General features: G+C 39.7%; 1 protein-coding gene across 1 annotated transcript in view; it reads right to left on the reverse strand.

The window, feature by feature from the left end:
* Window positions 1-15,730, reverse strand: part of ANKFN1 (ankyrin repeat and fibronectin type III domain containing 1) — a 53,375-nt gene that overhangs the window by 22,471 nt on the left and 15,174 nt on the right. The window contains exons 5-7 of the mRNA XM_042833081.1: window positions 6,624-6,721; window positions 5,370-5,460; window positions 1,937-2,044 (exon numbers count right to left, since the gene is read on the reverse strand). Coding sequence (XP_042689015.1) covers window positions 1,937-2,044; window positions 5,370-5,460; window positions 6,624-6,721 — 297 coding nt within the window. The remainder of the gene's footprint in view (window positions 1-1,936; window positions 2,045-5,369; window positions 5,461-6,623; window positions 6,722-15,730) is intronic.

Consider the following 15,730-nt stretch of genomic DNA (forward strand, 5'->3'; position numbering starts at 1 on the left):
TCAATGTCAGGCCAGGTCCTCTGCTTAGACATAAAAGCACGTCCACTCTGATTTCTATTCATGACAGTTGAAGCAGGCTTCTGTCTTACGTGCACCAAGTGGAAAAGTTTACTGGGGCTTTTCAGTCATTACTGATAGTTATCTCAGGTCCTTGATGAAACTTCTCAGATGTCGCTGAGATTGACAAATAACAGTCAAATTGTCGTCATAATTCTTAATTTTTCTGCTATTACTTTGTCTTGATTTTTATAATCAAATTCCTGAAATACGAGGGATTGACAGTGTCATACATCTAATGTAAGTTCCAAAGAGTCTTCTCTTATGTTATAGACCTGATTTATCCAAAATACAGTTCTGTGTAATGTTAACATTACAAGCAGTTCTGAGATTCTGATTTAACCAGATCAAGGGCGTTGCTCTTGCTGATTCCACGGTGTAGTACTGCCCTATGGAAGTTCCCACATCCTCTTTCCGACATACAAGAAAATGTTCTGAGCTAAACAGATTCCCTATATTGTTGTCATGTATTATTTGAGCATAAGGAGCTTGGAAATCAGTAACAGAGTTGTCTGTGCTTTGCTTTGAGACTGGAGTTAATTTCTGAAGCAGCAGAATTTTATGAGAACCAGGTACTGGTGTCAAATTCTTAAAAGAAGGGATTTTCTGCATGTTTGTAACTGCTTCTTCTCTGGGCTGGTATGTCAGTAAAACAATTGATTCTAAGAATATTCTCAGATGTTCCATCACTTACTCCCTGTTCACTAGGAAGGTGGCCTGAAAAACCTCAGAAATGTACCAACTTTGGAAGAGAAAAACTGTACCATGGATAATGACTTGAATCACGAAAAGCTATGTAAGAGATGGAATACATTGTTTGTATTTTTACTACCGTGGCCACCTGCAAGTGATAATGTTTGCATGAATTTTAATTAGGGAAACAACATTTTCTTGCAATTTCTCCTTTTCCTTTCCAAGAAACATAGTGGAATAGCTCTAGTTGCTATGGTTACAATGGCTTGTGGCAGACTGTGGATCATCATGATTGTGATGTATTTGCACATAAAGAACAAAGGTTGCATCTTTCCATTTTATCCAGATGATTTGAGCCCTAAGTATTCCTGTGATTTTCAATCAGTTGATGCAGTTTGAAATAACAGTCATACTAAGTGATGAAAAATGAAAACTTCATGGTAGTTCGACTGTTCAGTTTAAAATAAGCTCCTTTGCAATGAAGCATTATTCCAGTTAGAAGTTTATTTTAAGAAAATAAATAGCACTTTTCAACAACCCGTATAGAGCACGAGTTTTTATATATTCTTTAAAAAGAATGCCAAGCTGTTGCCTTGGCTCTTGAGCTATTAAAGGCACAGTCTGTTTCTCATGAATGAAGAGCAAAGAGCTGGCTGAGATTCGAACTCTCTCCCAGTTTTGATCCATTCTATTTGAAAATGTAGCAATCTTATCTTCCCACTGCATTGTGCAACTATTTTTCATTATAGATTGGCATCACATCCAGTAGAGTACTTAGTGTCTTCCATTTGGAGGCAGCCAAGTCTCTTTTTTGATCCAAAACAGTTGTTAACTCTCTAAAGTATTTCTTTATATTAAAAAAATAAAAGAGAGACCCTTGAAACATTTTAGCAGAATCCTGCGTAAAACTTACTTGTAGGAAAAAGCACATCAGTAACTGCACAGGGCACAGAGGGAGAAAGGGTGTGTCTGTGCTTGTGTACATTCAAGCTTTCAGATGTTTCCATCCAACTAATTTCAAGGGTTAAGAGCAAGATAGTAAGCTAAAGTGATTCCAGATGGGCCAATATTAATATCTTTCTTTTCCTGATGAATGAGAAGGTATGACCTAGTTAGAAAACTGCTAAAATTACAGGCGCCACAGAGGCTTCAGCTGGTGACCTACCACATAGATATTTATCCTTACCTCTGCAATTATAATGCTGATGAGCTGCTCGAACCTGCTGAAGGAGACGTTCCAGGGCCTCACTATGTCCCCTGTGCCGAGGCTCTCTTCCACTGCAGTCTTTCCAGTCTATTGAACAAAGGAAATAAACAGAAATGAAACACAAAGTAGTAGGAGAAGGTTTTAAAATATTTTCTTGTCTCTGATGTTTCTTGGCTGCAGCGGAGGCTTACATCAGGGCACGCAGGAAAAATGGCAGTTGATTCAAGGCTGCTGCTGTTGCTTGTACAATAAGCTTCCTTTGCTTTGTGCCAGCTGCATAATTAATCATAATGATGATTAACAAAGAGCTCACAATCAGCTCCCAGAAGCTCCTGTAGTGACTGACGAGACAATGGCTTTTTCTCTTTGGCACATAAATAGCTCCTGCTGCTGTAGCATCAGCGCTGCACTCAGCCTGTTCCGTGCTGACCCTCTGTACCTCGCTAAGATCACAGCCCTGCTCCTCCCGTGTTTTATTGAGGCACCATGAGGCTAAATGACCTTCCTACAGTTACGTAGGAAACTGATGGCAAAGCAGAGGGTGAATGTTTTCCAAGAAGCAGGGGTTTTGTCAGTGGCCTCAGAAACGCTGTGAGTAAAAGCACTTCTGAAAACCTCCCCGCACCGAGGCCTGAAGGAAGGCTGGCAATTCCTGCCCCGGCATCATCAGTCTGCTCAGCACTGCACTCATGAGGCAAGAAGCTGTGATTTCTGTCCCACATCCTCTGAACCTTATTTGCCATTAGCTAAAATCTCAGTCTTGATTTTAAAAAGCAGACAACCCCTTCACAAACAAGAGGATGAAACTGTCAGAGAGGAGCTCTTTGATTCCAGATTTGACCCTTCCTCACATCGTTATAAGAAAAAATTATTACACCACAGTTTCCTGAAAGAAAGTAATGATGGATCAGGATATTAAGAGATCTGCCTCCAAGGGAGACACGCTTCCATCTTGCAGGCACAGCAGCCAATACATATTCAGAGCCACCAGCAAACAGTTTGCTCACTCATTGAATATACAGTTCTACTTTCTAGTGCAAGTTCTGTTAAGCATTCCTTCCAAAGGACTCACTATGCCAGGAATATAAATATATGTTTGCTACCATTTAGTATAGCAGCTAGAGTGGTGGTAAGCCCCATAAAGGGTGAGAAGACAATTGCTATCCTGATAGCCTGTGGGCAGTTGTAACAGCTGCAGGCTGGCTATCCTGCATGATGTATGCTTTCGCAGAGATCAAGAGCCAACTGCATTTATAACTCACGTTGGGAGGTCAGTTCTCAGATCTCCTTCGGCAGCCAAGAGGAACCAAATGGAATTCAGCAATACCAAAATGCTCTGGGTCATCAGACCAGGGAGGTTTAGAACAACCTCGTGGTTTCTCTGTCTAGGTGGTTCCCAAACTTTTAGACTCTCCAGTCTGCCGACTGCCTTCAAAACGACATGGAAATCAGACCAGCTTCCCACACTGTCCATGAATCACGTGTCTGTCAATAAGCCTAGAAATTTTACTATCCACTGTGGCTTTACAGAGCAGCTGCAGAATGCCAGCCACAGCTTTCCAGGTAGTTACTGTTTGTGAGAGGGAAACAGGACAGTGGCAAGCACTCACTCATGCTGCAAGCATGATTCTCTGAGGACATCACTGACTTTTGATGCTCTGGGATTGGACTGGATCCAGATTAGCCCTGGAGCTTTCATTTACCTAGCGTATTCTAGCTGCCATCACAAACAACTTTGTACTTAATGTATTCACATTGAATTTTTACCTTAGGGCCATGTTCCTTAATATAACACCGCTGTAATTTCACATCGCTGCTGTCTTGCCAAGCACAAGTCTGCTAGCTTTCAAAACTAATGGTGTAGGTATCTGCATGGACAAGGTTCTGCCCTTGGTACCTGCATCAGTATCTTGTCTCTCAAGCTAAAATTCTGATATTGCTTAGCAAAAAAATTTTATACTTAGTGAGCATCTCACTTGTTGGAAAGCTTGAGCATGTGTCACTAAGGGCATTTTGATGGAAATGCCATACTTGTTGCTGGCTATCTATGTGCAGTGAGCTGAGCCTGTCCAATGTTTCCATGTTCACCAGCAAGGAAAACATACGTACATAGCTACATCCACTGAAATCTGAAGCAAAACTTTCCTCGCAGCTCAAACCTTTGGAGCTGTCATGTACTGTCAGAAGGTTAATAACAATGGACAAGAAATAGACAGGAAAGACAATGCAATGCACTCAAAGCAAATGTTGTATCACACACAGCTACAGCTTGAGATACAACCAGTTTGCCAGGAGTGCTCAATTCTTAGGAGATATTTAGCTGAATAACTGCCAGCTACTGCAGAATAGTCTTGTTTCTCAGCTTACATAAGTTCTGGATTTGTGGGGCCAAATCCTGTGTACTTACCCCTGAGTACAGTCAAGGTAATTGCATGTCACTAAATTATTCAATGCAACTCCACAGTAGTGAGTTATCCACAGAGCCAAGAGTAGAATTTTCTGCCATTACTGTAGCACATTTTTGTTTGCAAACAGAATATTTCTTTAGCCTAGACGCTGGCTTAATTCTATGGTAAACAAGAGCAAAACTGTAGCAAAATAGGATAGTGACACTGCAACAGCTTTGATTATTCCACACTCTCTATTACCACCATTGCTTAATTTTCTCACATTAGCATTCAAGGTTATTAAATTGTTACATTAGCCTAATAAAAACAAGTGCTAATGCAATAAAATGAAAAATCCCACTTTACTGCACTAATCAATACAAGAGAAGCTGTAACATACTGAGCCAGTTCAGCAACAAATACTAAGTCTGGAAAAGTGACTAACAATAGAATGTGGCTACAGCAGATTAATAACCACAAGTGCAAATTTGCACTGAGCCTGAGAAAACCTGTAAGTCTGAAACAGAAGAAAGGCTTCTGGACATGTCTGCAACATTTTAGTGCAAGAGGAACATTTAGCCAAGAGGAACCAAATGGATCCGACCAACATCTGTGCCACAATACAGTATTCTACACACTGCATGCATCCTGTAACTCCACCAACTTCAGAACTGAAAACTACGAGAATGGTTCAGAGAATGGAATCTAGGACACTACAGTCACAATAGAAAATTGCATATGATAGGTGTAAGTATTTTGGTTTTAGCAGATCATTTGGATATAGCAGAACTCTATTAAAGGAAATGAAGATCAAAGGATAAGAAAAATAAATACACAAATGTGATATTATGTATCTTTTTTTGTTGGGGAGGAGAAGTTAAGTTTTATTTATTTCCCTTCTAAGTGACACAGTAATTAAATCATGAACTCCAGCATACTTGTCTTCTTCTGTTCTTTGAAGAGAGAGAAACTCTGAAAAAGCAACATGAATAATCAAACTGGGAGTGCAAACAAGCTCGACCTACTTGAAGGAGAAGCATATGCAGGAGCAGATCTTCGTGGAGGTCCCCATCCTCTCATATTGTATGCTGAAACATGAATGTAATACCTCTGGCCCTACAAAAGGAAACAACTGGAATCAAAACTTGCACTTCACTTGAAATCACGGCTGCAATAACTGGAGAGTAGCCCTTTCAAAACTGCTTTCTTTAAAATCTCTTAGGTAGCTTTCAGGGATGTCAAATGACGCCCGATGAACTACTGAAAAACTGCACAATGATTACAGGGCAGGTGATTTGGAGAAGGTCAAGAGAAGACATCAACTGTGATTGACAAATTGTGATCTCTCCTATTAAACAGTGCTCTTAGAATCAACTTTAAGAATAAAGTCCCATTTCTGCTGTAGTATTAGTCTTGCTATGAGCACAGTAACTGAAGAAGCTCTGCTTGGCCATCACTGACATCAGTCAGACTTTCAGCAAGCATTTTGATGCGTAAATCTAGGCCAATGAAAAGTGCTTCTGAAAGTTTAGCTTTCTGTTTACAGATGTTACATACTTTAGAGATTACGGACAAACAACCCCTAATCACTGCTCCTCATGTGTGCCTAAGAAATGGACTGTGCAAGCTTGCTTGATTTTAACTTAAGATCAGTTACTTTGTTTTGTTGCTGGAAAATGAAGAACAGAGGAAATGCATACCGTGGCTCTCTGTGAATCCAAATTTGCTTGCACAAACAGTGCAGAACTGCCAGTAGGAAGAAGGTGCTCAGACACATGCTCAAAACTATTCTGCTTAAGAATACATGTGAATGTTTATCAATTTTCTCAGTTGCTGACCCAGTTCTTAGCAGTGTAAAACACGTATATGAAAATAAAACAAAAATGAAAATGACTGCCATTAACTACGTGTTCCTGAAATAAGTAGAAGAGAAAGAGCAGTTATTTTAGCTATCTGTCATCAGAGTCAGGACTAGAACTTTCACGAGCCTTTGATCTGCACTAAGATTACCCTGCGATCCAGAAAACAGCGGCTTTCATTCCAGTCTTTTTGGCTCCATCCTAAGCATGCCAACTTATAAAACAGTTCATGCTGTCTGTCTGCTCCTTTGTGAATTTCTGATCACGGATACCAGACATATTATGCTTAATGACTGGAACTTGTTAGAAGAAAGGCACTCTGCAGTTGTTACCAACAGCCAAGGATGCAAATTATCAGTGTCTTTTTATCAGTGGGGCAGCAGGGGGCATCAAGATCTAAATGAATCATTTGGCACTTACTGTTCTGAGACCTGTGATGGTGCATCTCAAAGACTGAAGATTATCCAGGATTATTTCACCAACCAAAGGAGAAAAGTCTTCTGAACAACTCCATTCCACTAGGAAACAAACAGCAGAAGCAAACTGAATCAGATAACAGTCCCACAAAAGGAATAAAAGAACTTCACAGGTTAACTTTTCTCCTAGCAGTTTACCATTCCACGTGGATACTAAAAGTCATGTTTAGCAATAATGTTTAGGAAAACTTTACACAGTAATTAAATTATAACTCTGTGTATGAGAGAGAAAAGCAAAATATTGCTCAAAAGCTTTTCAGGAAAGAATGCTTAAAAGTACCCTGCAATACAAATTACATTCAATCAACATTTGCTCTTAGTTAAACAATTTCCTTTTAAAGAAAGGGAAGCAGTTGGAAAAGAGTAGGTAAAAGATTTGGACCTGCTAATTCCATTAGGCAGTTTATATATCCAAACCAACAAAAGCACTGTTTTGCAATTGTGTCTGCATATGTAGGCATAGGAAGGGAGTCTTTTGGGCTCCACAGGACCACAAAACTCCAATCACTTAGCTCTGTATAGAAACATCCTCCTTGGACCAGATCCAGCACTCACAAGAGTCTCTTTATTGATTTCAGTGGGCTCTGGCTCCCTTGTCCGAGCCTGGTTCTGCTGTGGTCGTTGAAATCACAGAGCTCCACAAGGACCTATTAAATTTTATCCATTTTTGCAGTGAATTAAGTGGTGCTGGGCTGGCACATCCCTCCCAACCTGTCCTACAGCCTCAATCACAAAGAGTACCTTCAACAAAGCACCAAAGCATTCCCATCAGTTTGTACCAACTGCTCATGTTCCTACTTAAGGGGTATGAACTCAGCAATCTTGTATTCTTCCTCATTCATTGCAAAAATTAACGCAAGAAATGAAAATGGATGCTGACCATGAAAAACTACCACATGGTTTTAGAAAAATGGGAACTGATGGCTGAAGATAAGAAAACCACCTTTTGAATTATATGTTAGTAATGACAAGTACTGCGGTGAGAGTTCAGGTTCATCTCAGTCGTACCTGCAGTATTTCCAGACTCAAACTTTCAGGAAAACTTACCAAAAACAGTGAAATTCAGTACACATCATAACAAGGGGAAAGCCCACTAATTTTCTGGATTCACAACTAAGCAGAAAATCAACCAATTCAAAATCGGTAGATTCAAAAACTAGCTTATAGATCCTTCATTTGCACATTTATCAGAGTTGGATTCCGCAGTTGAATGATCAGAAAGTACAGGTACTTCAATTTCAGCCTGTGGATCTTTTATCTTCCCACTGCGTCATACTGGCATTTTCACATTAAAAGAAGCGATATTTTTGCTCAGCACATACGTTTAACTGCCAACAGGTTTTTCCTAGATTAGCCAAGTATCAATAGTACAACTAACTTTTCCTTTCTCTTCCAAGCCAGTCCTTTCCTTCGACTGCCATTTGTGAATGCAGAGCATGTTCAGCAACGTTTTTGTATTTGCTGAAATGAAAAGGATATTGATTTTGTCTACTCAACCTGAACTTTACAGTGTATATTTTTCTTACTCTCCTTGGGTTTTAAATATCTAATTACTGCCAACCTTAATGGAAGCTATCTCTGTACATTAGTATGAAAATGTAGAGACTGTTACTGTACCATGTTGTAGGTTTTTGTTGACGATGTAATTATAGCAGTGCTTGTAAGTGCCATTAAACTTGATGGCCTGTCAGAGTTTCCATTATAAACCATGATTTTTCAGGGCTTATAACTCTGCTCTATTAAATCATTGAGGACATTGTGTACATGCTACAGACTAAGACATTCTCTATTTTCCAGAAGGATAAATGAGAGAAACCCCTCCTGAAGTGCTGAACATGCTACTAACAGACATGCAGTCATTTCAGATGCCATTCTTCTCTTGGAAGGGTTGTGTAGATCAAACGGTGTCACTCCAGACTGATGCTGCCAGCATATCCTGTCTTCACTGAAATCCTAAGCACGACAGTGTGTTTCTCAGCATGAGGGGCAGGGCTAAGGTTGTGCTTTAGCACAAAACAACAGCCAAGGGTGAAGTAAGCAGCTTTAAATTCCCTTGGAGTTTCTCAAATTTTTAGCTGTTCTATGGACTGAAGAGTATCCAGACATCAACTAGTTCCTTGGACACATCTGAAGCACTGTCATTTTTGACAGCACATCGTTCTCTGACTCATGATGCCATGATATAGGCTGCTGTTCCTTGCATTTTCTGGTTATGCAGAATGCAGAGCTACTCACCCTTGCGATGGACCAGGATCTAAAAACTGTGCAACTTTGTGCAAGAGCAACCCAGCATGGAAACACTGCTAAAGCCTTGCCTACTTTCCAAGAGAGAAAGTGCTGCAAGAGGCTGTTCTGGAAGCAAACAAAAAATAACAGCTCTCTGTGTAACTGAAGTGCTTGGTACTTTAAGAAAGAACAAAAGGCTCAGCGCTTTAAAAGTTCAATATAAAAATACGCAAGTAGGAAAACCTGAAGATGAAGAGGGTCCTTTATAAGAGCCCAGGAACAAGAGCTGGTCTTGTAGGCTGTACCAACCGTGCTGCAAAGGACCTGAAAGCTGTTGGGTGAATTAAGGATGGCGCATGTTCCAGTCCTGTTCTGAACACCCCACAGGCCTGCTTTGTCGTGAACGCTGAATGTCTTCGCTGTTGCGGCTTTCCATCTGACACTTCACGTTATGTCAGAGCAGGGTTTTTTGTGTGTTTAATATATTGGTGACTATGTGTTTTAATGAAGGTGCCCTGTATTCCAGAGCTCGCGAATGCACGATGTGTTGCTGCGGTCGCCAAGATAAGTAGTAATTTTTAAATAAACAGCAGTATAAACAGTTACATAAAACTCATGTAAATTGCTGGCACATAATTTTAGACTGGCTTAAGTTATGTAACCTACTTGTGGCCAAGTTGTGTGCGCTTTTTTTTCCTTTTTAATACTCAATTCATACACTTTAAAATAAAGAAGCAAGTTTGTTTTCACCTGTTTCTTTTCTATTCAGACTGAGTATGCCTTAAACAGCTCACCAGAAAGACTGACAGACAGATAAGGGAAAAAGTGAAGGTGCAAAACACCTCCCAGCTCTTTTGCGGAGTCATTCAGGAAAACACCTTCTCCCTGCTAAAGTAAATAGCTCAAGCCACTGTAGAATTTGTCACTTCTCTTGGCATTTATTTTGCTTGCACTTAAATTATTCACTGAATTGCTGAGTAGATTAATTAGACCCAGGGACATGAGTTAGGCTGTTAAGTTGATAGCATCTACTGAATAGTGTGCTGAGCTGCAATTCTGGGTTTTACTCTTGCATTTGCTACTAACTTGTTGTGATTTTGGGGAAAGCATTGTATCACTATGACTTTTAACCCAGACTCTTAACGCAGCAAGGATTCTTTCTCCTTCCCTTCCTCCCTGCGTCCAGGGCGCAGGCTGAAGGACACTGTGATCCTAGCTTGTGTTCCCAAGGGCCTCCAAACAAATAATTGCATTGTTTAACAGCTTCCTTTGAAATGTAAAACTGAAGGAGAGCCTTAATGCCAGAAATCCCTTCATGCCATCTTTTGCTGCCTGCTATCTTTATGAAATAATTGTAACAATTGACACTTGCAGTGTCTTAGCAACTTGAGCTAACGAGGCAGTCAGGAGGAACCAGCTTATTGGTGCACACAGCTCAGATAGACACGAATATTCTTGATTTTGTTCACAATTTGTCTGTTTAGTCAGTACCTCCTAGCTGCATTGAGCTAGCCTTTCCAGGTTTAATTTCAAAAAGAACCCAATTTTTGCAGACTTGGCTTCAGATTTTCTTTATGTCTCTTGTGTTTTGAAATTCTGCAAAGAATGAGAGCAGAAAGACAAGTTATACCAACTGTATAAGGGTGCTTCCACTAGGAAAAAAAAGTTTGGCACTGAGGAGTCACTTTGCGTTCCCATGGATCTGGTTTTCTGCATGAAGGATGTAAGCCATCCATTTATGCACATTCAATTACACCATCTGAAATAAGAAGAATTCTGTTTGGTTAGAATGTAGGCAGGGACAACATTGGTTAGAAAGCTACAATGCAAATTGGCACTGTGATAACAACCAAGATTTGTTCCTCAGCCTTCCTATGACAACACAGCCCACTCTGGCTGTGGAAAGGAAAGTGAGAAAAAATACACACTACAGCTGTGAAAAGGGAGAATAAATGGGGTTCTTATGCAAAGGCTTCATGTCCTAGGAAGGTATAGCAGGCTTGGCTCTGATCTTACGAATTTCCACTCCCAGTGGATTCGTTCCACTCATGTAATCTGTGTAACCAAAGCCAGTGGGGAGGTTTATGAAAGTAAGGACAACTCATTTGTGTGAAGCATGCATGGCTTAGGCTCAGCTTCTTCCCAAACCATAATACATTAAAATCTAATTAATAACGACTGGTTGGGCAAATGCAAACAAAAAAGTAATCTATCAAAATGTACAAGACATACTGGAACACTGCATAGCACTGTTAACAAAGAAGGTAAATACACAAACCCTAATTCAATTAATCTGCTTAATGGGATTGCACTGCTTTTCTTCTGGTCCTCCTGTAACATATTTTTAAAGGGGGACATTGTTGAATAGATGTTAATTACTCATATTTATGGCTTTTGTTTCTTTATAAACAAATCTGTGCATTAATTTAAAGATCATTCACCTCTCCCTAGCACTAAAGCCAGGTGTCACTGGCAAAACAGTCTTGTTTTTACTTAATTTAATTTATTGCCAATTAATCTAATCACCAATCCAGATTGAGAAGGGAGAAAACATAAGCAATTAAACACTTAACACATACCCTCCTCCTTTCCCAGTCTCAGCTTCCTTTGTTTCTACCAGGGGGTTACTCTCAGCATTGAGGTTCTCTGTTGGTTTTGGAGCTGTCTGAGCCCCAGGCCTCCTCCACCTGTGGGCCTTGGCTAAGTAACCTGCCCAAATATGCCCAGCACAGCGCTCAGGCAGGAGCTAAGTGAGCGCTCGCGTGTGAACTGATTGGGTGCTGAGATGTGAGATAATAGAGTGCTCAAGCATAAACTGATGGTGTGTTCATGCGTGAACTAACTGAGCGCCCATGCATGAAAACTACATGCCCTGTAATTCATGTTCAGCACACAAGGTAAGAGCTTGCAGCAATCCAAAGACCCTATCACAAATGTGTATTTGTTTATCAGTTCTGTGGGTCCAATTTAAGCACTAGAGTATCATCAAATTCTTGTTGGAGTGGCAAGACGATGATGTTTTCAGTCCTTGTAAATGAATCAGAAAAGTCCATGAAGGACCAGAGAAGATTTCAGACAAATAGTGAGCAAAGGCACAAAGTCACAACCTTGTGAAAACATTATTTTTAATTATCTATCTTATTAGTAGTTGATGCCATCAAGTCTCTAGCCAGGAGTATTTCCAAACCTCTGGATCAAAAGATGTGGGAACCTCCCTGAAGAAAGAAACTGAAGCTCTTGAGTTCCAGTCCTGTCACACTACAGGAAATTCACCTCTTCTTTGCCCAACATATAAACTGGAAGCTCAAGCACTCAGCCATGAGCAAATCATTGGTAAAATTACTTATTAATGCTAGTAAACCAAAGCAAGTATAAAAACTAAAGCAATGTCTAAAAGTCAGCAACATCGTGATATGAGCCTGTTTCTTGGACACCAAAGATGGACAAAACCAGAGCCTATATGTCTGGGTTTTCTCATAGCGTTTCACCTTGGGCTGTTGCTCAAAATCTTTATGAAACAGAAAGCAGAAAGAATGCTTCAACTGAGTAACTGATGTCTGATCAGCTACATCAGTTAAATACATCATCACTTAATATGTAATTCATGTTCAAAGGTGCTTTTAAATGCCTAGCAAACTTAACATAAAAGATTTTTTTTCCCAGTCCAACACATACTACAGACCTTAACAGGAGCTAGAAATAGAAAGGTTTGTTCCAACATTTATACATTTCTATACATGCAAGGCATAAAAATAGAAGTTGAATTGCACAGTTCTGTTAGCTACCAAAATGTAATGTGCAAATAAAGTGCCCAGGAGACCTAATAAAATGCCATAAATGAAGTACTGTAAAAAATATCAGACCACACCTATTCAGCAGGATAAATTCAAATATCTTACAAAGGAAAGTATTCTCTCTTTCCATTTTATGGAGCAAGAACCATTCCAGGGAAAGAAACAAGGAGTTTCAAAACATACAAAGAAACTTTGAATAATAAGTGAAAAGGGTTTCAAGAGCAAATCAAATGCAGAATACTACATAATTCCACTTTAAACTGGAACAGAATCAAGCAGCGATGCACCATCTACTGTACAAAGATCGATAGGCACTAATGTTAAGGCACCATTTTCATACCTAAGATTCACTGCTACAAGTATTCTTTTCCATAACCAGGATTCTTCTAGAAATCAAAGCACAAGCTTGCTGCTTTTTGCTCTCATACTGCTATGTCAACGGTCAGTTGCCACCAAAGAGGGAAAAAAGTAGGAGATTTTTATGTATGTATGCACTTCAGTCTTCATATAAGCTCTATCGATTAGACCAGTCAACCCTATGTGGAGCCAAATGCACCAAGCAGGAAGCCTGCATGGAACAATACCAAACTTGATCAAACACTGCAGTTCACCCAGATGGACAAAGCACAAAACATGCAATGTCTGTGTGTTTGTAAATGTTTTCAGGGACAGAGGCCCACACAAACTGATCAGATCGTTTGGTTGTGAAGGCATTACTCTCAAAAGAAAAACAAACGGGATCACACAAAAATCACAGCTGCCTTTCTGTACAGTCTTTGAGGCTTTTCACAAAAGTTTGTGGTGAAAGACTTCCACTGACACAGCGAGATATCAGAGAATCTCTAATGCTGTGTTTTTTTTTTAAATACACAACACACATCCTATGGGCCTGACTTGGAAAATGCTTCATCTCATGATCTCAGATGCTGACTTGTAATGAAAGGTGGCTCAGAAAATCTGTTAGTTGAGACTTGCAATGAGAAAAGTAAATTGCAACAGCTTCTCCTGGATAAAGGTGCTTGTCTATAACCAACATGCTTCATGTGGCCATCCCAAAGCAAAATCCTGAGGCTGCTGCATATCTCCCTAGGACTGAACCAGTGATTTAAAGACAGTTTACATGAATTGCTCCAGTAAAAAAAAATAAATCTGAATTGCCTTGGAGGAAAGGAGGCAGGGAGATATTTCTTGTCAAAATTTAAGTAAGGCCTAAGTTCTTCTTTCCTGATCTAGTTGCCCACCTCTTGCTTTTTTTAAAGAGCTACACTGACATAGAAAATAAAAAAATCTTTCCATCCAACAGAAATCCTAGAAGGCAGCTGGGAAATCCTGACTACAATGAAATATTCTGTTAAAGTAACTAAAAAAGGTAACAAAAGGCTGAAGTGCACCAGACAGGCTTAGCATCCCTATCTGGAAAATAACTTGGCATCCAAGTCCCCAGCTACATCCAGGGAGAAGATCAGCTCTGTTTGCCACATCAAACATGGATCAGATTTTTTCTTCCTTCATCTCTTTTCAAATATAAACAGTTCCTATCTCTTAAATAAATTAGGTCAGCTTTGGTTATGCAAGCTCTTTCTTTTTCTTCTTCTTTTTTTCCTCCAAAGAGGGATATAGATGTTTGTTGAAAAATTGTAAGTAAAATATAAATGGAGATCTTCCATTGCACAGTGGTCCTTCCAAGTAGGTGATGTCCAGCACTGTGCCCATTTTTCTTCCCTTTTCTACACCTGGGTATAAGTGCACAACTATGTCAACTTCTGATGGAAAATTCATGAAAAAATGATATGCAAAAAGACAGAGTTAATGTGCACTTATTCACTGCAAAAGCAAAATAAGTATCAGGATTCAAGTGCATAGAAAATAAGTACAATAAAATTGCTTGTCAACACTCTTCTTTTAAACAAACAGACTTCTCCATGTACATGCATTGTGTGGAATTTGTGAAACCTAGAAATGCTAATTAGCTAAAGACAACAGGTCTTATAAGACCCAGGGCTCCACTTGTGCTGTTCCCAGGAGTCAAGTAGTGCCCACGTGGATTCCTTGTTGCTGTGACTTTCTTCAACAAGATGGGGACTGCAGAGTAGCTCTAAAACATACAGAAAGGTTCACTCTAGCTTCAAACTGTGGTGTTATTTTGTTTAATAGCACAGAACATTTTGATTGCGTTTACAGAGATGTAAAACAAAAGTAGGTCGTAAGTGCTTCCATGATGGGATGTGAAGTTTGGCTTTAGGGCATGATTAGCCAAGGGTATGGGTTTTTCTTCCCAAATTATGGTGATGCTTCACATCCTTCCTAGAACTGGCTGGGGTGAGGTGTCTCTGGCTTTGAATCTTCCTCTAGCACAGAGCAGATTATTACTATTATTATTGATTTATGGCATGCCTGTCTGCTTCCAGCCTCAAAACACTTTACTAAGTTACAACATACATAGGAATCATTTCACATCAGCCACCACCACGTTGTAGCCTTCTCTGGAGGGAAACTGAAGGAAGCCATTAGGATGGTGCCTGCAACATTAAACAACAATCCAGGAGAGGAAGTAGAGAATACTCTGGCTCCTTAAAGCAATGGCTCAACAGAATGCAGTCGCTGAACTGCCATCCAGCTGGGACACCAAAGTCAATACTCATTCACCGTGTGTGGTTAAAATTAAATCTCCTAATGAAGTGAGATGGTTTTAGTGGTTAGAGAGTGAGTGCAAAGTATTATTCTCCTGTATTATTATTTGTAAGTTATACAGCTAACAAGGGAAAAGTCATACACAGGAAAATAGCAGACAGCTAGATAACGTTCCAAGCCTAGTTTCTAAATGACATTTGAGCAAGTAAAGCTTTGGAAAAATATGTTAAAAAAAAAAAAAGAAAAAAAAGGATGACACAGAAGAAAAGGAATTGGCAGCTTCTCGGTGTTTTTAGGGAACAAAACTAGACTGAACAAAAGTCTAGTTTTATGTCAGCTTTATCCTCTGTAATTCAGATCCATATAAAAGAACATTATTAGCTTCTGTAAATGAGCAGGT

This window comes from Centrocercus urophasianus, unplaced genomic scaffold (genome assembly GCF_019232065.1).
Source record: "Centrocercus urophasianus isolate 14NV4802_14NV808 unplaced genomic scaffold, USGS_Curo_1.0 seq_40, whole genome shotgun sequence".
Classification (NCBI taxonomy): Eukaryota; Metazoa; Chordata; class Aves; order Galliformes; family Phasianidae; genus Centrocercus; species Centrocercus urophasianus.